General features: G+C 42.0%; 1 protein-coding gene across 1 annotated transcript in view; it reads right to left on the bottom strand.

Annotated features, from left to right (window-relative positions):
* Acoxl (acyl-CoA oxidase like) overlaps positions 1-23,752 on the bottom strand; it is a 353,884-nt gene that overhangs the window by 249,398 nt on the left and 80,734 nt on the right. The window contains exon 10 of the mRNA XM_074050254.1: positions 11,633-11,667. Coding sequence (XP_073906355.1) covers positions 11,633-11,667 — 35 coding nt within the window. The remainder of the gene's footprint in view (positions 1-11,632; positions 11,668-23,752) is intronic.

The following is a 23,752-nucleotide window of genomic DNA, read 5'->3' as shown; positions in this document are numbered from 1 at the left end:
TTTCAAAGAGCAGATGTTTTTAATTTGGATAATATCCATTTTTACCAATTTTTTCCTTTATAGGTCATGCTTTTTTGTGTCTGAAAAAAGTTTTGTCTTGCCCAAGGTCTCAAAGAGTTTCTGGGTTTTTTTTCTAGGACATTTGCAGTTTGAAATTTTACATTTAGATTTGTGGCCCATGAGTGTTCATTGTTGTACATGCTGTGAGCTATGTGGTAAGGCTACTCAGGAGATGGAGACAAAATGAGTATGTTTCAAGGCCAGCTGGGACAAAAGTTAGCAAGACCCTATCTCAAAAACAAGCCAGGCATGGTAGTGTACTTCTGTAGTCCCAGCTATCCAGGAGGCAGAGGCAGGAGGATCATGGTCAGAGGCTGGCCCGAGGAAAAGTTATCTTGGAACCCTACCTGAAAAACAAACTAAAAGCAAAAAGGCTGGGTGGCATGACTCAAGTAGTAGAGCCCTTGCCTAGCAAACGCAAGGCCCTGAGTTCAATCCCCAGGACCAAAGGGGGAAAAAAAAGCAGATATGTGGTAAAGATCTTATGTATGTAAATGTTCCATTGACCTAAATGTCCTTTCACTAATACGATACTGAGTTGATTACTATGGCTTTATACTCAGTCTTAGAATCAGTCTCTATAAGTCTTCTGTTCTTTTTATTTTCTTTTCTTTTTTGGTGGGACTAGGGTTTGAACTCAGAGCTTTGTGCACTTGCAAAGCAGAGGCTCTTTCACTTGAGCCATGCCTCTAGTCCCCAACTGTTCTTTTTCAATATTGTTTTGGCTAGTCTATGTCTTTTGCCTTTAAAAATAATTTTTTTTTATGATCTTGTCAATTTCTACACAGTACCCTACTAGGATTTTAATTTAAGTTGGGTTGAATCTCTAGATATTTTCACCTTTTGAGAGTTACTTTCACCTTTTGAGAGTTTCCAGGGAGATATTTTCAAAGACTGTCTAGATCCTCCCAGACACACCAACACAGCACAACTCAGTCAAATGGCCTTAGCTCTAGGCCATGTGCTACTGTGGAGGGACCCCTGTGGAGGGACTCCTGTGGAGGGACCCCTGTGGAGGGACAGGAATGCAGTCTGCCTTTCCCACCTGCTGCCTGTGACAGACAGGAGACACAGAGTCAGGATCTGAACTGGGAAGACCCTGAGACCTAGCCACAGAAAGGTACATGGTTACTTGAAAAATCTTTAAGAAGGAGGTGATAGGAGTTCACTGATACAGAAGATAGGAGGGAAGTTAATTCTTCAAAGGAAAAGGGGTAGAGAGGCAGGAAGCTCAGTGTGAGGAGACAGGGTTGGGGATGAGGTCTGGAATCCCAGAGTCAGATTTGTTCTCTATGCCTGGAAGCTAGAGGAGACTTCTGAGTAAAAGGGCATGATCAGATCTGTATTTGAGAAAGACCCCCTTATTAGCAGGCAAAAGATCTCCTGGAGACTATCCTGTGAGTGTGATAATAGATATGCAATGACTACTTTTTTCGTGGTACTGGCATTTGAATTCAGGGCCTACACTTTGAGTCACTCCACCAGCCATTTTTTGTGATGGGTTTTTTTGAGATAAGGTCTCAAAAACTATTTGCTCTGGGCTGCCTTCGAACCTCGATCCTCCCAATCTCTGCCTCCTGAGTAACTCGGATTACAGGTGTGAGCCACAAGCACCTGGCTCAGTGACCACTTTTGAAGAATGGCCAGGTAGTCAGACCAGAAGGTCCCTAATGGCCACGAACCTGATAGAGCACAAGGGACTACAAGAGGATTTCTTACTTTCCTGGACCCTGAAGAACAGCTATCACTCACCAGATACACCCACAGCCCCACATCAAGCTTTGCCAGGAATTGCCAAGGACAACATTCAGCCCTTAAGGATCTACTAAGGAAAGGTGTGTGACTTGAACCCTCTGTGAATGTTTACAGCCAGCCCTTTGGGTCAATATTTTGTGTAAAGGTTATCTAAAAAATGCAATCTTCCAAAAGATGGCTTTGCTTTTCAGATTATACCATCAGGGTTGAATAATTTCTTGGCAACTCTGTATAAATCTGGTCAGAGCCTCAATGTGAAATTTGTAAAAGAGACAGATGGAACAGCCAGAGAGCCCTGGTGACAGAAACAACTATTCTCTGGAAGTGGAAAAAAGGGCAAAAGGCATTTTTGTTTATTTTTACAAAATTTTGAGAATGACAGTCTCCCCCAGCTGTCTCCACAAGATCAAACCAGCTAGAAATGGGAGTCACTAGGTATTTGCCATCACTTGAAATCAAAACCCAGTGGGCTTGATCACCCTGTTTCTTGTCTTTTCCTCCTTTTTGTATTTTGAGATGACAATTTTATTTGTTCCTTGAAGCCGCCTATCCGTTTAATAAGCTTTCAGATTCATTTGAAGGTGCCAAACTCTGCTTCTAATCTAAAGTACATGACCCTTCACTTTTGCTAGGCCATCTGGGCTCATTCAAAAAACAAAAACACAGCACCGTCTTGGAATGGCTGTCTAATCACAGGTCTGCATGTTCGTTGAAAGGGCATGCCCATGGCAGCTCAGCTCAGGGACGACCACACCATGCACAGACATACTCCCTCTTCTCAGGACTGATCACCTGCAGCTTCCCCCGTTCTCCCCACCCCACCTCCAAACACACAGCTCTCAAAGGACACCAAAGCCTTTTAGGCAGTTGGCACCTGTAGCTCCAATATTAAGTTCGGGTACAGGCTTCAGTGGATACTAAAGTTGGACTTTCTTAGGGTTTATGAGAAACCAATGAAAAGAAGTCAGTTATGGGAAACAACTAGTTTTAGGTTTGTCTAAAATTCACATCATTTTGGACTTCCATTGAACTATATCAGAACCAAATAGAAAATTTGCTTACTTTCTTCCTTCCTTGTTTACTAAACAAAGACAACCAACAAAACAAACAACCAAAATCATTCTATGTGGGCTAACTTGCTGCTGTACTCCTCTGCTCTCTTGAGCTTTCTTACAAATACGGGTATAAGTGGCACATGCAAAAATTCTGCACTGTTGGTTCACGTGATTTCCCCAGTGTCAGAGAAGCAAGAGGTAAAGGTGAGATGCCCACTTCAGGGCCTGTTCCCTCTTTTATCATTGTGCCAGGCACCCACCAGGAGAAAGCAGGTTTCTTCAGGTTGCCGCACTGGGTCAGGCAGGAAGAACAGCTAACTCTTTAAATCTTGTAGAAAAAGAAAAAAACAAAACACCCACGCAGTGGGGAAACTGTTCCCCACTGTGTGGGTGGTGGGGCCCTGAGAGCTGTTATCTGCAAAGGGCACTTCTGGGGGTTACCCAGCTGTCACCACTGTGTGGATTCTACCTAAAAACCTCAAGCCAAACAGTGGGGAATGAGCATCAAGAGACAATTTTCCACTCTGCAAAAATGACTTGACTTTACAAAAATAAATTAAAACGCCATGATAATAAACAGAACATGGGCATGACCCATTGTTAAAGCCACTGTCAGTCACAGCAGATGCTCTTCTCGCTTCATAGTTTACACTGTCTGAATACGACTATGTAATTCTCCACCCCCCACCTGGCACCTTCTCTATACTGTGTCTCACTCACACACTCACAGACACTCCTGAACCATACAGATAGATCTGGAATGACTGGACCAGCAGGAGTGAGAGGTATCCTGGGCAAAAGTGGAAGCGATGAGAGTGTGTGTGTGTGTGTGTGTGTGTGTGTGCATGCAGGGGGGTGCTCTTAACCCTGAACGCTGTCCATTTTAACAAGAAAGATTTGCTAGCTTAAGTACCACTGCATATGCATGAAACAAAACCAGACAACCCTGGTGCCTCAAGTCCATGTTGCCAACCCAAAGGCTCTTGTGGGACAGCTCTGCCTTCCCACACCAATGCCCCATGTCTCCAGCAGCCTGAGAGGAGTTGCCTGCTCAACAAGGTTAGAGGATTTCAGTGACTTCTTCTTCTCCTTCCCACACTCATCTTCTTCAAGACCCGCCCCCCAAGCCTATTCCTCTGTGGAAGTGAAGCCATCTTCCAGATGTTGTCATTTGGGACCCATATTTGCCTCCTTGCTTTTCTTCATCCCCACCCCCACCTATTCCAAAGTCTACTGGGATTTTCTCCATCAGTGCTCCTGAACCTCCTGCTAGAATTTTGGAAACAGATATGGTAGATTAGAACCTAAAGTTCCAAGCCTTGCTTCTGAAAGTATCCCTACCCACACAAAGAGGACCCAGAAAGATCTCAATCCCAGCACCTGGGTTCTGGGTAAACATGACCAGGAAATAGAAACCATTTTTCAGTAGCAAACATGTGCCTTTGAAGTGACCCAGACCTGCACAAGCACAAGACACAACCCCATTTTAAAAAGGAAGCAATATGGCCACTTGTCAAAAAATTAAACTTAAGCCAAACATAGTGGCCTATACCTATAATGCCAGCTACTTGGGAGATAAAAGGATCACGAGGTCAAGACCAGCTCAGGCAAAGTTAGCAAGACCTATCTCAGAGATAAAATACAAAAACAAAAGGGCTGGGAGCATGGCTTAAAAGGTAAAGCACTTGTTGTGCATGTCTGAGGCTCTGAGTTCAATGCCCAGTACCAAAAAAAAAAAATTAAACTTAGAATTACCATATGACTCAAAAGAAGTAAACACAGGGACTAAAAAAGATACATGCACACTCATGTTCACAGTTATTCACAGTAGCCAAAAGGTAGGAGCAACCCAAGTGTCCACTGATGGATGAATGGATAAAAAAAATGTGGTAGATACATACAATGAAATATTATTTAGTCATTGAAAAGAAGGAAATTCTGGCATATGCTACAACAGGGATGAATCTTGAAGACATTATCCTAAGCAAAATAAGTTAGTCACGAAGGGAAAATATTATCCAATTTCATTAAAATGAGGTACCTAGTATAGTCAAATTCATAGAGAAGGAAAGTAGAATACAGCTGCCAAAGGCTAGGAAGGAAAAAGAGGGAAAGGGATTTGTTTAATGGGAACAGAGTTACATTTTGACATGAAAAAGTTCTGGAGATGGATAGTGGTGTTGATTGCAAAATAATGTGAATGTATTTATTGTCACTGAAATAAATGCTTAAAATAGTTAAAAGGGCTGGGTGTGGTGGTACACACCTATAATCCTAGCACTTAGGAAGCAACCTTGCCCTTCTGCCACATGAGGACACAGAGCTCCTCCCCTCCGGCAAATGCAGCAACAAAGCACCATCTTGGAAGCAGAAAGCGCCCTCTCCTGAATGAGAAGAAGTAGGTAACAGGCCTACTGATGACAAGCCAGCCACTGCCAGGTAACACTGTGGCCTTCAGGCTTGTAAGACAAAAAGTCAATTCTCCTGTGCCCACTAATACCAAAGAAGGGACAGGGAACATGGACAAGGCAGAGCAGGTCTGATCTACAGGTAGCTCTTTTGTGACACCTTACTAAGTGTCATCAGTTCCTGGAAAATGAATATTTCCCAAAGATGGTTTCCCCCCGATTTAGAACTAGAATTTTTAAAGAAGAATTCCTTACATTTCAGAAATAACTTTTGGAAACACAGTGTTTTGATTGTGCTTTCTCTATTTCCACCAGATTAAAGATGGCAGTTCACGGACAGGTCAAATGCTTCTTGGTAGCTCTCCCCATCTTGGCTTGTGTGAGTCACACATTTAAACTTCGACAGAGGAACAGTCTGACCAAAACTTCTCATGTCATTTCTGAGTTACTGTAGTAACTTTCTAACCATTGTCTCTGTGCCTATAGTCTTCTGACTTCTGTATACGTGAAGCCAGCTTCTGGGCACAGCATGTTGTGATTATTGGTTCACTCACTCCTAGGTCCTTAGCCTCCAAGGTAAGGACCTAGGAGTAAAGGACTTTTGAACTTGCAAGGGTGGCTCAGAAGATGTCTTTCTCTTTCCCCCTTCTCAATCTCATAACTTTCTGTTCTAACTTCTCCAGATTTTTTAGGTATTTGTTTGATTGGTTGGTTAGTTGGATTTTGGCACATTTATGTAAAGATATAGAACCCCTACTCTACATCCAACACCCAAGAACCAAAACAGGACAGGACAGGACAGTCAACAGACAAATGCAGAAAACACAGCACAAGAGGAAGCCACATTTTGCCAGGACATTTGTGCTCTGTGAGAGCACAGAGGCTCACTGGGAGCAAATGCTGCTTGGGTGGGACTGGGCAATGAAGAGACAAGCTCATGCACAACAGGCTTCCTCCTTGCATTCAATCCAGATCTCTGCACCACCTCTGCTGTGAAGGGTGGGTTCTAAGCTTGCCATCAAAGCAGAACCACTAGAACTGTAGAAGCTATTTGAAAAGCCAGGATCTGTGTCACATCTCCACAGCTTCCTTTTTCTAAACTCTACCTTCATTCTAAATAAATGCTAAATGGTAATTTAAAGATGACATCTCCTGAGTCAGCTGAGCACCCCCCTTCCCCACCTTAGAGGAATGAAGATGGTTTAAGATTCACTTCCATAATGCTTCTGATTTGTTTATCCCTACCTATAAAATTTGTACCTATTCTTAAATCTTAACATATACCTAACTACTGAGCACCTTATAGCAAAGACAGTGTCTTAAATTTCTTCTTACAAGTGCTCCAAATAAAGACTCCCACATTTATTTAGACTCCATGGCAGATTGTATTTTCCAAAGAGGGCCATGTTGAGATCTCCCATTCCACATGTTCTGGTTACCGACCCTCCTCACACTAAGACAGAGGGTCTCTGCTATTTCCCTTTGAACATAGGTGGGGGCTTGTGTCTGCTCCAGTCAATGGAATAAGGTAGAAGTGATGCTATGTGACTTCTCAGGCTGGGTCACAGAAAGGAGGCAGTCCCTCCCTCTGGGACACACTCTCTGAGAAAGACAACCACCATGTTGTAAGGAAGATCAAACTAGCCCATATGGAGAGGAACAGTGGCCCCTAGCTGACAGAGAGCATCTTCCATGAACACATGAATGAACCAGGCTCCAGATAACTGGGTTCCCAGCCCTTGGGTCTTCCAGCAGAGACTCCAGACTCTGTGCAGCACAGATAAGCCATTCCCCACTGCCCATCTCATACCCTAGATTCACACAACACAGGAGCATAATAAACTGTTGCTTAGTGACGTTAGGCAGACCTAGGAAGTGAAACGGGTTCCAGAAATGTGGCCACAGGATGAGCAATGAGCAATTCCAAAGCTCCACCCTCTCCGAGAAAGACTTTCACCAATTGACTCTATGTATCCATTTGGTATTTGCTTTTTATTTTTATTTTGGCAATACCAGGCTTTGAACTCAGGACCTTGCACTTGCTAGCAGGCACTCTACTACTTGAGCCATGTCTCAGCTCTTTTTGCTTTATTTTTCAAATAAGGTCTTGCTTTTTGCCCAGGTCAGCCTGGACTATGATCCTCCTATTTATACTTCTTGAATAGCTTCCTGAGATGACTGATGTGCACCACTGTGCCCAGCTATTGATTGAGATGGGGGTCTCATTAACTTTTTGGCCAGGCTGGCCTTGAATCACAATCCTCCTGACCTCTGATCTCTGCTTCTCAACTATCTAGGATTGCAGGCTTGAGCCACGGTGCCTGACCTCCATGTGCTCCTGTCACAGGGCACAGATGGACTCTGGGGACTCTGCTCTTATACTCTGCCATTAGATGGCCAGCACTGTGAAAGTCATACAGTCTACCACAGTCCTCCTCAATACCTGGTACTGGCTCAGAGCTTTCATAGGCTCAGAGCCTGTGGTACCTATTCTTCACAATGATCCTTATGATAGGTATTTCTAGGTAGGAAGTGAGAGAGGATGAGAGTGTATAGGGAATTTGCCTAAGACAAATTAGAGAGCAGATGGCAGAGTCTAAGGCCAGAAAGACAGATGACCTGTCCAAAACCCCTCAGCTGGTAAGACACAGAGCTGAGGCTGGATAGCTGGGTGATATTGACCCTTTTGACAGGCATCAGCAATTGTCCAACTGGTTTCTTGATAAAATGTCGTGAAATGCCTTGCACCAGAGACAATGAAGCCCATACCAGGTCACATATGAGGAGGATTCAGAGATGAAATTTTTCTCTATGTTCCCAACTCTTAAGTCTGAAGAAACATCAGGGCCCTAAGATTGAGCATAGAAATGCCCATGGACCCCTGACAGGTGCCCCCCCCCATCTTTCCTTTCATCACAGTAGAACCACCTATTAGCTCCTGTAGAGCCATGGCTTTGGTGTCTACCTTTTTACTCAGCCTCATGACCACTGTCTCCCAACCACATGTCTTTAGCAAGGCCAGGCTGTTCTGGGGATAGAGAAACCAAAGGGGAAAGTCAATGACAATCCAGGCAAAGTGCTTCCTTCCAGAACTTACTACTACTCACCCTATGGGGAAGTATCTGTAAGTCACCAGCCAGTCACCAGAGAGAAACTTTCCCCTCCCAAGTGAAGAGTAGGTTTATCCAAAAGAATAGTCTCTACCACCCAAGTGTGGTGCTGGTGACAACACAATGACACAAGGCATCCTCCATGGCCTCTGGAGAGGTAGCTAGAATCTTCTCTAGAAATACTGGCCTAGTTATGACAAGAGCAGGGGCAAAGGCCCAAGGCAGCCTTCCCAGATATATTCTGCTCTACCATCTCACCTAATTCAAAACAGCTGTCAGCCTGACAAAATATTAAAAAGAAAGCTTTATTCTCAATCCCCATACAGACTCTGAGTTTCTACACTAGTTATAACTCTCCACAGAACCACAGGACATAACCCTAGCCATTACAGGAAAGAGCTCATGGATGTTCTCTAAACTGGGGTGAGATCTTAGCTTTCTTGGAGTAGAGACACCTTTGTCTTTGGCTCTTGTCCACAAACAGGCTGCTGCCTTCTTTGATGTATAGGACTCCTATATAGCAGCAAGGAAAACTCAACCAAAGGAACGAAATATTAAGATTCTCTCTTTCTCTCCTCTCTCTCTCTCTCTCTCTCTCTCTCTCTCTCTCTCTCTCTCTCTCTTTGTGTGTGTGTGTGTGTGTGTGTGTGTGTGTGTCTTTCCTCTCTCTTCTCTTTCTCACAGACACACATGCACACCTAACTCATTAGGGAAAACATTCTGGAAAATGTTCTAGAAGTTCTTGCAAGTTGCTGAAAGAACATTTCCAAACCATTGCCCCAATACCATCCACCAGGTATCCAGTTGGTTTTAGTGTCTAGGGTTCAGTGTAGTGCTTCCTAAGGGCACAGTGGCTGTGCACCTCTTCAGCTTCTTCACTTCTGTGAAGTGTTTTATGTTCAAAAACATATAAGCAATGGATGAGGCTCAGGACACACAACCCCAAAACATGGGACCTTGGCATTTGAGAAAATAACAGAAAAGGAAGGTCACTCTCACTCCCCCCCACCCCGCCCAAAGCAGATCCTAAAACTCTCATTGGAGGGGGACCCTCCTAATACCCAAAAGGAATATGCTGATCTCTGAAGACACAGGAACACAGAGAAGAATCTGAACAGAAGGATCAAGCTAAGCTCCCTTGGTTTTTTACCATTAGATCATGCCCCTTTGTCCAGGCATACCTTGCCACTTTGGGTCTTCATTTCCTCATGAAGGCTTCTGTGTCATGTTAAACTTACATTAAATAAATGCATATGCCTTTCTCTTGTTATCAGCCTTCTGTTATGTTGCCTCAGTCATGAGCTGAGTGATGGATAAAGAAAAGACATTTCTAGCTAAAGATAGAACTGCCATATGATCCAGTGATACTGCTCCTGGGCATATGCCCAAAGGAATATAAGTCAGTATACAATAGAGACACCTGTACACCAATGTTCATCACAGCACCATTCACAATAGCCAAGCTATGGAAACAACCCTGATGCCTACAACTGATGACTGGATCAATAAAATGTAGTATAGATACACAATGGAGTTTTACTCAGCCATAAGAAATAATGACCACACATGGTTTGAAAGTAAATGGATGCAACTGGAGGACATAATGTTAAATGAAGTAAACCAGGCTCAGAAAGACAAAGGCTATATGTTTTCTCTCATCTGTAGAAGATAGATCCAAAAGATAAACATATACACTAAAACAAACATGAGCATCACAAACTGACACATAGAACATGTTTACATAGTGGAGCTACTCTATGGAACTTGGGGAAGGAGGGAAAGGAAAAGAGAATGATAGAGCATCAGTAATATCATAAAACAACATCTGTGAAGGTAGAAGAAATAAGGATATGTACTGAAAGCTGTTGAAAGATGGGAAGTGGGAGGTAAAGGGGTAAGGAAGAGTAATGGAAGGGGTTGAACAGATCAAGGGATACATTGAGAAATCCCTCTGAATATCAACTTAGATATTAATAACAAAAGACAGGACTGTAAAATAGGTACAATGTGGGGGAGAGGTACTTGTGGGAGGAGGGAGGTGAACAAAGGAGATTAAGGTGAAAGAATATGTTGATTGACATCATATTCTTACATGAAATAGAACAAAAATCCTCTTACAATACTTTTAAGTGGGATGGGAAGGAGGTTGAGGGGGAGAGAAGGTGGGAGTGATCTAACCAATGTACAATATAAACCTATATGGAATTGTCACAATGAATCCCCATGCACAATGAACATATCCTAATAAAAAATAAAGAAAAAGAAGATTAAAAAAAAAGAAAGGACATTCCTTTACCCCTGCACAACCATGAGCTTCTCTAGAGCAGCCTTTTCTTCCACACACATCCCAAAATGTCCAACTTGAACACCTTTCTTCCCATGTCTCATATCAAGGAGTTCAAATCCACTTGTGCCCATCCCCCACTCATACCTGCATTGCTCTCCAGCAGTTTTCTAGGTCTCAGTGATTGCCTATTATTGCCCAAATCCCACTTAAATTTAAATCATACATGCAACTTGCTACAGCCATCCTTAGGAGGCAAACTTGTTTTGAACAGGTAACTCTCTGGGTTGTTTGTGGAGAGCTGACCAGATGTCCCTGAGTCCCAAACCTTTTACCTAAGGGTGGCACTTTGGAGAGGCTATGAGAACAACTTGTGTAAGAACAGGAGGGACACTACTTATCACCCCTCCATTGGGACAGGATCTTATGTTAATTAATTTAACATCATAATACATCTTGATTATACAAATGGAGAAAGAGTTGATTCTAGAAATAAGAACACATAGTACAAGAGCCCAAGAAACAAGTGTTTCTCACAAACATGGTATGATTAAGAAGACCAAGTAGAAATTCTACAGCAAGAGAAAAATACAGGCTTTTGTCCCTGTCAGATATATCCAGGCAAGAGAAGGATGGGAAGCAAGGGCTTCACCTTGCACGCAGGACATCCTGATTGCTGTTTTCACTCTTGAGAATAGTAAGTTACCCAGAAGTCACTTCTGTGTCCCTGGTATAGAGCTTGCCATTCCTGTGTTTTAACAGAAATGTTACACCTACTTCTACTTATTTCTCCAAATCACAATTTGCTCTTACCAATTAAGCAACTAGGATAATTTCATTCATGCCACTAACATCATGGAAAAACAGCTACCAAAAATAAACCCAAAATCTTCAAAACTCAAGCAAACCAAAAGATTTACGTCAATAAGCAGAGGTCTTTAAAAAAATGTTTAATTTTACCTGTGGCTGTAGCGAATGGCTATGGTCAGTCCGAGCTGTAATTACAGAGAAAAACACAAATCAAATAATATCAAGAAACATGCTGAATTCACAAGAAAATAAACTTAATAGGCTCAATTTTTTTAACCTTTCTAAGGCACTTTATTGCTAATGCTTCAGAAATAGTACATTAATGAAAGAATTCTTGGTCTCAACTTCATGATTTCATTGTATTTTGAAAGGGTCTTGAAGAAACCTAGAATATTTCATTGTGGATCAGATAGGCTGCATCCTTCACCAGAAACAACTTGCAGAATGGGCTCTTTGAGCACAGGAACAGCAGTGGAAGGGTGATACAGCAGTGTGTAGCTGATGCCAAGGTCTGCAAAAGATATGATTGGGTCACCTCATCACCCCCACCCCGGGAGCATGGAGTAGAGCCCAGGCCACCAAGGAGACTGGTCCTCTGGGCCAGAGACTCCCTGGGATCAGCTGACCAGATGTCCCTGAGACCCAGCCCTTTACCCAAGGACGCTTTGGGGAGGCTATGAGCATAATTACACTTTACACTGACCCCTCCAGTTCAAAGCAGCATGCCTCAGCTCATAGGACTGCAAAGAATACAAATGTGACATCAAGAGATCCTGCCCACAACTGCTGGGCACAATGGCAACTGGAGGTTGAGGCAAAACTATGGTTTCCTCTATTCCCGGAAAACCTCTCAAGCTTACATGGGGGGGTCAAATCATAAGGTTGGTCCTCAGCCAGTTCACACAAAGTCAATAGTAAATTACAAAAGACAGACCAGCCAGTCAAGTTCAGCTACATCAGCAAGTTACTGAGATTCTCAAAGCCTCAGTTTTCCCAATGTAAAATAAGCAAAGTAGCTGTTTTCTCACAAGAGTAATGTAAGCATGAAGCAACCAAAAGATATCATTGCTATGCAAAAACTCTAAGTATTACCTTAAAATCCCCAAACATCATGGTTTCCTTGAGAGCTCCTAATAGGATTGGAATGAAGAATGGTGACATGAGGAATCCCAAGCAGTGGGAGGGTAGAAAAGGTGGGGAAGAGATAGAGGGAGAACTACACAAGTAGAGTAGAGTTGAAATAAAAACGCTCAATGCCACTGTCTAGCTGGACATACTGCAGAAGCCATTCCATATCGTTTGAATACCTCAGTTCCATAATGATGCAATCTTATGTTATCACTGCAGGCATCAAAATGCAGGACTAGTGATGATGGTGAGTCATCAAGAATCCAGGCAAATAGACTCAAGTTTACAAAAAGAATTCCCAAAAGCGAAGGCATGGAATATAAAAAATCAAGTTGATTTCATATTGCACTCACCTGAATTTATTTAATTAACCTATCTCAACTAAACTAGAAGATATTTTCTTTGGGACTTCAGCAAACATAAGAGAAAGATGCCTGAGGGCCTATCAAAAACGTAAAGTACAAGGAGGAAATGACTTTGGGAAAGAAAGAAAAGCAGAAGCTGTATCCAAAAAGGTCAGGATGAGCAATTTACAGATTTCACATGCTGGGTCACTTTACATTTTCTGGGGTTAAAAAGTTCTGGCTTACAGTTCAGCTAATTATAAGATAATTTTACCAACTGAACATTTTGATAAGCTTCGGAGAACAGTTTAATTGGTGACTTTTCCACGGCTGAAAGATAAGCCCTTGCTGGAGTAGGGAGAGGAAGTGGGGAAGGGAGGGGCAAGAACAAGAAAGCTGAAAGTTATTCAATGGCAGTTGTGCTGATTAAAACAGGCTGGGAAATAAATCTTTCGCAAAGGTGAATTTTAATGAAGCATTTATATTTGCTCCTTTACAGCTTCTGAATCAAATGTACTTTGTGGTCATTTTTTAAAGGACGCCCTTATTACAGAAGAAAGTGTGAATCATGGAAACTCTGGTGGACAGTCAGCTCGCAACAAAGGCCAGATCAGCTGCAGCTCCCTGCAGGTCTCTGTGAGGACAGGCTGCGAAGGGACCAGGACAATGGGACACATGCAAAGGCCCCAAGGCAATAGGGGTCCAACTTATGGACAGGAACAAGGCGTCTCACAGTTATTCTGGAAACATGGCTGGACTCCACACAGAATGCACTGGACCCAACCAGGTAGTCCTGAAAAAAGGGCAGGCCAGTGTAGAAAAGTTCTTGTGCATCTCACTTTGAAACCCCAGGTTGTAATGGGCCAATGAGGCAAAGCTGGCTATTGAGCTGTGTGAGACACTGTGCCTGCTGTGCTTCATTTCTATAGAGGACGTGGGGGAGGGGAAATACCTCTGAGCTTTCTGTACCATGGCAAGTACCAGATAAAGGCAATGTACAACCTGCTGACAGATGAGCCAGAGACTTTCCTTCATTCCCAACTCTCTGAGGGCCCTCGCTCTGCTAAGATGACAAGCCAGGCAAAGTGCTTCCTTCCAGAACTTACATCAGCAACTCAGACATATGGTAAGCAAATTTCACACACATACATGCATGTGTTCACACACCCACACATAGCACCTGTACACACATGGGCACATTCATGCATACACAAGCATGCACACTGACATGCACACACCCACACTCAAACATGTGCATACTCTATAGTGCATATGTGTGCACATGCTATTCAAATGTGCACATATGCATGCATACACTTGAACACATGCTTCATGCACACATGGGCATTGCCATCACGTGTGCACACAAGTACACATATACACACTCATAAAGATGCATGTGCACACATTTATCCATGTGCATGGATACACTTTGCATTCAGCAAGGCCCATAGAGCCTCTCAGACAAAGGGAGGCCTCAGACAATTGACCCCTTTGTTGCTAGCCTCAATAGGGACCCAGAGGAGAGAGAGGAGGGAGGCCATGGGCTGGCCCCTGACCCCTGCCCAGCAGGGCAGAGGCCCTGGAAGGTGGAGGTCAGAGGGAATTTTGTGCTGCCCTCCCTAGGGAGCAACCCCTCAGGACATACTGTAAGTGCTGCCAGAACACATTTAACAAGCTCCCCTTCAGAGCACTTCTTTTTTAGATTTGCACAATTTGTTAGTAACAGAATTAAATCACATTTAATGGCAAAGAAAGAGTAATTTCACATTTTTCAAAATCTCCACCAGCTATAAAAACCTTTTTCCTGCTGCTTCAGCCTGAAAATGCTCCTTTTTTGGACCAGCTGACTGAGGCAGCTGTTTTGTATCAAGTCTGGGGGTTTTCTCTATAACCCAGGGAGCTCAGACAACAGGCAGCCCTTCCTGCATTAAAGGGTAATCTGAGAATAATTTGCCATAAAACACCCAGAAGTGCTCCAGCTGTAGCCAGATACGCCCTATAAAGCACCATACAGACAGTATGCATCTTGTAAAATAATAATAATAATTTCTTAAAACACATTTAAAAAACACATTATAAATTTCTTTAAAAGAAAGGAATGGTTTAAGCTATCACAGAAGGTAGCAAGGAGATTCTCTTCCATCTCCACAAATTGCCAGGAAGCACCTCTTCCCAAGTGTCTATTTGAGCATAGGTCCCTGTGTCATTGGGAGTCACTTGTCTTTACATGTGTGCTGTGCTTCTTGTTTAAGATTCTGTCTGTCTGTCTGCCTATCTATCTTTTACACACACACATACACACATACACACATACACATAGGCTGCCTGCCAAGAACAGGTGAGGAGAACTTCAGTTCAGAGCCAGCCCAAAAATCTCCCAGCTGGTAAGTAGTGTTCCAAGCCGACCAAGTCCAGAACTTTCTGGACCAGAGACAGCACACACCAGGGCTCCAGGACCTATGTGGGGCTGTGACCAGAAGCCAGGCCCTTCCACAGGGGAAGTCACCAACCACCCACATCTGGACACTAGCACTCCCAATTTCCCAAGAAAAGCTGACAATCAGGGGTTTTATTATGAAACGCCCCACATTTTAAACTAATCTGAGTATTTTCAAATACTATGCAAGGCAAAACAAACATGAGTGGATTTGGCCAAGAGGGTTAACCTCACTTGACACATTTCCATGCTGCCAACCTGCCCCGAGCACTTCCAAAGCTTCGAATCTGAATTCACGTGATGGTGACAAATCTGGAAAGATCCTGTATGCTACTTGTGAGGATTCTCTCCCTTCCTACACTTATGTGGGCTTTCTCTTTGCTTTTCTTTTTAAAGTCCTAAATATTAGAGCATCACAAAATAAACTCAAAAGGAAATTTTGTTGTTTTTCTTCTGTACTTTTTAAACTGTTTCTTTCCCCTTTTATAGGAAAAGGAACATGAAACATGCCATGAGAGACATGGCATAGGCAGAATGTCATTTACACAAAGCCAAGGTGTAAAGAGAATACCACTTACACAGAGCCACTGCGGGGGCGGAGAACCCTTCACACAGAGCCATGGCAGAAGAGAAGAGCACACAGACAGCTGTGGCATGGGTGGACTCTCTCATGAACAGAGTCACAGTACGGGCAGAATCTTAGATAAACACCCACAGTGTAGACAGATTTCTACACACAGAGCCATGCCATGTTAACAGCAATGGGACAGGCGAAGAGAAGGCGATCCACAGAATGGTTTTCTTTAACCCCTTTCCCACTCTCCTACCTGCTCCTTCCTCATACACCAGGACCCCCATGCAACCTCCACAACATCCTATAGGGCCAGTCCTTCCCACACACACACCCGCATCCCGCTGCAACCCTGTAAGTCTGATGCTCAGACCCCATCAACCCCTCCACAGCTAACTAGCCTTCTGCCACTGCGTAGCACACGGCTTTCTTAGGCTCTCGCTGCTTCCTTTGATAAGCTAGCTGTGCTGAGCTAAGAGATGTTGTTGGTCAGTAGCCAAGACCATATAGCCAAGTCCCCTGACCTCTACTGCCTCTGTTTCCTCATTGAAATGAAGACCATGTTCCCTACTTGATGGGGCTGATTTAGGCAGGTTAACTTAGACCTCAAACATAAGAACCAGCAGTGTCAGCTTCCCTAGGAACTTGTGAAAAATGCAAATTCTCAGGCTTCAACCCAGGCCCACTGAATCAGAACCTCTGGGGTTTTAGCTGGTCCTGCAGGGGTCAAGTTTGAGGAGCACTCATGAGATGATGTATGGAATGAACTCAGCAATACACTTAACACTGTCAAAACATTAACTGCTAGGTAGTGGTAGTGATGGTTATGGTGGTGATTATGATGATGATATTGTGAAATGCCAAGCGTTTTATGTCCTCTAAATGGCCTTTTGATGTTCTAAACTCAACTTCAGGATTGCAATCACTGTGAGTTCAGGCCCACTGGCAGGACATAGAGAGACAAGGCCTCGTAGTGCTGACAGGAGACCAGCCACTCAGCAGGAGAGTATCCTCACTGTGCTATTGACACAAAGGGTCAGGGCCAGCTTCGTCAAGGGCAAGGGCAAGCCTCAGAGGCCTCCAATGTACTGTGATCCTCCTTTGGGTCATTCCCACCAAAAGGGGAAAGAGACAAAATAGGTAGAAGGAAGAAAAATAGCAACACATTTTTCATCATTGAATTTATTTCTCGATGTTCCTTGATCTTTTGAAATTAATTTTTTTAAATGAAAGAAACTAAAGAAAGCATCATACTTAAGTTTAGGAAAAGAAGGATGTGTGTGTGTGTGTGTGTGTGTGTGTGTGAGAGAGAGAGAGAGAGAGAGAGAGAGAGAGAGAGAAAGCGAGAGAGAGAGACATGTAGGCTTGTTTTAGATTCTTCAGAAACCTAGTAATTTATATCTGAAACTTTCAAAGACTGATGCTGACAAGTTTCTAAATCAGTGGAAATTAATACAGAACTTACACTGAAACCTAGGTAATGGTTGTTTAGCCAACCTAAGAAAACAGGTTGTTTCTTTAGGCCCCATTTAACTGAAAATGTAATACCATTTATACTGCTATTATTCACTATTATTCTCCAGCACCTGATCAGGCACTACCTTCTTGACTAAAAGCTGCAGCACTGCTTTGAGGCATGAAACCAGGGCTAACTACCACCTTGACCCAACAAAGACCTGAGGACCAGAACCTCCCACCTGAAGTGGATGCTGGAATGCACTGGCTTTCTAAATTGGGGTGAGGATGGGATGTGAAGACTTTAATGAGTAAAAATTATGAAAGACATAACAGGAAAGTCATAAAGCAAGGAAATACAACAAGTATCAATCGTTTTGAAAACTACTCAACCTCATACACAAAAAAACCCTAAAAGGAACATTTGAGTTGCAAGACTATATGAGCTGGTGATAACCTGTAGCAACAGCTCCCCAAGAACCTACATTAATTTCAACTTCAGTTCCCTAATTTCCTAACCGTGTGACCTAGGGCAAGTGATTCAATCTCTCTGGGCCTCAGCTTCCCCATTCTGTTTTGGTGATTACAATTACTTCACACACAGCAGAATTATTGAAAGGCTTGACAAAGACATGGCATGCAAAAAGCTCCACACAAAATGAACACACAAAAAATGAACACTCAGTATCTGCTGGTCATTGCTGATGCACACAGGAAGTTGATGGAAAAAAAAAAAGAAGGGGAAATCCAAAGAGATACATGAAAATTCTGTGTATAAAGATAAAAATGTCCACACTAAGGTGACATCACATACAAAAGTAAAACAGGTGGCCCTACCCACCCCATCATCCTCAGCTTTCCTGCCCAAGCCCTCTTTAGGAACAGTGTCTCCAGCTGAGTCGCTGTGGACTCTGTCCTTCCCCATAACCCCACTGCCATCTCCTCAACGATGTCACCTTCCTTCACTCCTGCACAAACTTCACTCCTGCAAAAACTTCTACTGCAGCTGCCTTCCTCTGCTGAAAACTCAACGCTGTTCTTACTGAACCCCCTGAAACCCTCTAGAGATACCTCACCTATCTCTGATCCCCCCTCAGCCCACTCCAGCCTTCTCACTCCCATCCATCAGGTGATATGGTCCCAGACCCAAAACACAGGGCACTAATCCACTCCCCTTCACATCCCATCCTGTCCCATCCACCTGCAGTGCCCTTCTGTCATTCACCTCCCAAATGCCTATTCATCCCATAAACTTCCTAAACATCATGACCGCCAAAGGCTTCTGTGTCCTACCTTGGCTTTCACCTGTTCCCCTTCAAGCTATTTCTGCATGCATTTGTGGGAACTGCCACCCATGCACAGGTCTCTTCTCACCACCCAGCAAGCTCTTGGAGGGCGTTGCTCGTCTTCCATCCATGTCTAGTCTGGCGCCAGATCCACAGCAGGAGCACCATGAGCATTTGTTGAAATCAAGCGTTTTGTATCACTTTCATTTCTTTTCTCTAATGTGGTTATGCTGTTTTCTGTGCACATTAATGCACATGAAGTCTGCATCTGTCCCCTTGCCTTGGGCAGCCAACAGAACAGCCATTCCAAGGGGCCTCTGAGTCCTCATGCAGTCCCACAACAGCTTCCTCACCATGGAGAGGGAGCCACATTCACACAGAGTACCTAGCTATGGGAAAAGAGTTTCCAATAATCTGAGAGGAGACTACAGATGAACTGTACACTGAAGATCCTAACTGCTACTTAAAAAAAAAAAAGAAAAAACATAAAGAAAGAAAAGAGCAAAATGAGTTCTGTAAATCTCAGGAGAAAGCCTGGATATCTTCAAACTTGAATCTGATGAGTTTCTAACATCATATGGCCATTGCATTACTATAGCTCACCACTCTTCATTCACACTGACCTCAAAGTTGTGAGAGCTATTCGTCTTTCTCTGGAGGCTGATCATTTAATGCATCTGAAATATCAGGTTCAGATTAGAATCTGAGTCAGCAGGAGGTCTGGGTGATAACACATCTATGGGTGGCACTGAGTGAGCACGTTCTGCACTTCAAATATGGTGTCAAGTGCTACAGAAGCATCACGTCATCTAAACCTATCAACGGCTTTAAGAAGGAAGCATGACCATTACCATTGTGTGGATGGGAAGATGGAAGTTCAGAGAGTATGTTATATGACCTAAGATCACACCGCTAGATGATGACTGAATACCTGGCGATATTTGCGACTGGAGTGTTTAAGCTATTGAATATAATACTAAACAATGGGAACTTGGTCCTGGACACAACTAAGAAATACTGAAGATGTATGAACAAGGAAGAGACATTCAATAAAGTGTTTGAAACATTAATCTTGGCCTTTGCATAAGTAGAACTGGAGGAGAGAAACCTTTTTGTCCAAAGATACCTTTCATTCTTTGCTGATAAATACCTATTTGAAAAATGGGCAAATAAATAAAAATCAGCCAACTTTGAGGGAATTGCTGGGGCTGCCACTGTCCTTAGGCATCAGACTTGCCTAATCCCTCTCTGAGAGCTTTGGAACAATAGTAAGACTCTGCACATTTAGTGCCCTCATTATCTAGCCTCTTCTCCACACCTTCCTACTACTCGATATGCCCAGAAACATGCTCAGTTTGAAGAATAGGCAGAAGTACCCTTCTGATATGGCAATGTGAGCCCTCTCCAGACCGATTCTTTCTCAAATAAAAACTACATACAATATGAAAAAGAAAAAAGAAAAGCACCTTTTGAAGATTCTGTAGAGTAAAAATAAGCAGCAGATTGCAGAGTGCAATCCAAACTTGAAGTAGCAACTGGCAGTGGGAACTTCCTGAGTGGTGGTGGTATTTCCTGAAAGTTGGCCATAGTTGAGGACTGATATAGCATGATTGGTTAAAACTCTGAGAGAAAAACTGAAAACTGTTGTCTTTCTAGTGGAAGAACCAGAAGAATAACCAAAGGCAACTATGGTCACTGGAGTATGAAAAGGAACCTCAGAGAAGAAAGAATAGAAGCAGGTATCCCCTCATTCTGCACATGAACTATGGAAGGGTCTCATGACCACTAAATCAGCACGCATGGGACAAATTCAAAGCAGTGCAGGAAAGGTTAAAGAAAAAGTGATGGCTGAAGATGTGGCTCAGGGGTAGAGAGCTTGCTTGGCATGCTTAAGTCTTCAGGTTTGATCCCTAGCACTTTGTGGGCAGGGGGCAAGACGGGGTTAGAGGGAATTGAACTGAGATTTGTTTGTACCCACAGAGGATAAGACAAAGCTCAAGGTCAGGCCTTGAGTCTGAGCTAATTATCTAATAAAACAAACCATCAACTCTCTTCAGAAGAATACAACATAAGTCAGAGTCCACAACATCCAGGATATAATCCAAAAATGCTCATTTACAAAGAACCAGGGAAGTGTGGCCCACTCCCAAGAGAAAAGATAATCAATAAATGCTGACTCTAAAATGATTCAAATGTTGGAGTTAAAGTGTTGGATAAGCACTTTAAAGTACTTATTGTAAACCAGACATGGTGGTGTACCCCTAAAATCCCAACACTGGGAGGCTGAGGCAGAAGGATCTCTAGTTCAAGGCCAGCTGGGCTATATAGTAACACCATTTTTTAAATAAATAAATACATATGCACATAAATACATATTATTACTATACTCCATGAAAATATAATTGATGAAAAAACAGGAAATTTCAGTGGAGAAATGGAAGATAAAAATAAGAAACAAGCAAAAACATTGGAATAGGAAAATACAATATCTGAAAATGAAAATTCTCCAAATAGGCTTAATAGCAGAATGGAGACTAAAAGGAAAAAAATCAGTGACCTTGAAGATAGATATAAATTATCCAAAAGTGGGAGGAAAAAAAAGATTTTTAAATTAATACCAAAGAAGACATAAATAAATGAAGAGGAAGTCTACATTCATATATTAAAAGAGTCAATGTTGCTAAGATTTCAATTCTTAGGATTCAATGCAATCCCAATAAAGTTCCCACCAAATTATTTCATAGATACTAATAAAATAATTCTGAAACTTATTTTTAAAAGGCAAAAGACCTATCATAGCCAAAACAATATTGAAAAGAGACTCATACTATCTAATCTCAAGACTGTAACATCAAGACAGCATGGCACTACAGAGTTGATATTAGGTCAATGGAACAGAATGGAGAATCCAAAAACAGCCCCACACAGACATAGTCAACTACTCAACTAAGTTTTGACAAAGGCACAAAAGCAATTCCACAAGATAGGATAGTCTTTCAGACAAATGATGCTGGAAAAATTGACCATCCATATGTGACAAAAGAAAAAAAAAAAGAACCTAGACACAAATATTCCACCAGAATGAAAATTAACTTATAATGAGTCCAAACCTAAATGTGGAATTAAAAAATATAAACTATTAGAAAACATAAAAGAAAAATCTATACAACCTTGGGCTTTCAGTGAATTTTTAGAAATGCTACCAAACTCACTCCATGAAATAAAAAGTGTAATTCACTTAATATTAAAAACATCTGCTCTCTAAAAGACACTGTTAAGTGTCTTTTCTCCCAAAAAAGGAGAAAAGTCTTTGCAAAACATTTATCTCATATAGGACTGATATCAAAATATACAATGAACACACAAAACTCACCAGTCAGAACACATTAACTCAATTTAAAATGTGTAAAAATATCTGAACAAGGCAACCCCAAAGAAAATATACAGAGAGAAACTAAGCATATGAAAAGATGCTCAATATCACTTGTAATCACTGCACAAATTAAAATAAAAATGAAATGAAATACTACTACACTCCTATCATAATGGTTTAAATCCATCAATTTCTGGTGGAAACTACAATATAGTAGTCACTTTGGAAGACAGTTTGGCAGTTCCTTCACATCTATACATAGTTTTGCCATATAACTCATCAGTTTTGGATATTTACCCAAAGATTTGAAAACATGTCTACATGAAAACCTGTACACAAATATTTATAGCAGCTTTATTCACAATCAACAAAACCTGGAAACAACTAAAATGTCCATCGATGGGTGCATGGATGAGTGAACTGTAGTACATATATATGGTAGAATACTACCCAGCAACAAAAAAGAATGAGCTATCAAGACATGCAAAAACATGGATGAAATTTAAAATGCATATTGCAAAGTGAAAGGAGCAGTCTGAAAGGCTATTGTATGATTCTATTTATAGGACATTTTGGAAAAGGCAAAACCAGAGAAAAGGTAAATATATCAAATACTGGTAAAGGTTTGGGAAAGGAGAAGGATTGAATAGTTACAGCACAGAGTACAATTTGAGGGTGATGAAACTACTCTGTATGATACTGCAATGGAAGATACATCAAACTATACATGTGTCATAACCCATAGGACATTACAGCAGGAAGAGTGAAACTTAATGTATGTAATTTTACAAAATTAAATGTTGAGGGGATCCCAGAATGGAATGCATAAAAACCTTATATGTATTATTATAAATGCATGAAACAACCTCACTAAGTGGGTGAGAGATCAAGATGTTGACCTAAATGATCTCAGAGCTGAATTCAGACTGTAGGTCAAAGGCAAAGCGCTATACTGAAAATGATCTAATTGTTTCCCATGCCATCAGTTCACAGTTCTGAAGCCAGCATACCTGTAGACTACAACACAACAATCAAGTAAATGGATGGCAGATGGTTGGAGCCCAGCTTGGCACTGTGACAGGATATTAGAGACAAGCAATGGGAAGGGTGTAGAATGATCTGTGTGGTAATGAATCAGAGTTCAGACATTATGTGAATTCATGCTTAACTTAATAGAAATACAAATTGATATACATGTGTATACACCCTGCTGAGTATAGATACATATATTTCTTTCTCAATTGACTGAGATAGCCTAGAAGTAACAACATCCCAGTAGCAAAGAAAACATACAGCACTCAAATTGTGATTTCTCAAAGTATTCTTTGATGAAAGAAATCAGGTTCTTTGGCAAAATTATTGATCTTAGTGCTGGGGTAGGGAAATTACAAGATGAGCCTGCGGTACCAGAAAGTAAGAAAGGTCTAACACACACACACACAGAGAGAGAGAGAGAGAGAGAGAGAGAGAGAGAGAGAGAGAGTGATGGAAGTAGGTCAAAGGGAAACAGAAGGCAAGAATTCCTGATAGCCAAAGCTAAAGAAATTAAAGCAACAAAATAAATGAAGTGGTATTTGATTTATAAGCCAAATTATAAATGTACAAATAAATAAATAGATGAGGAAAGATAAATCTCTCATGCAAAAGATTCAAATAATTTATGTAGATACTCC

This window comes from Castor canadensis, chromosome 12 (genome assembly GCF_047511655.1).
Source record: "Castor canadensis chromosome 12, mCasCan1.hap1v2, whole genome shotgun sequence".
Lineage (NCBI taxonomy): Eukaryota > Metazoa > Chordata > Mammalia > Rodentia > Castoridae > Castor > Castor canadensis.
Note: the sequence above shows the minus strand (reverse complement) of the source record. Positions and strands in the feature narration are given on the sequence as shown.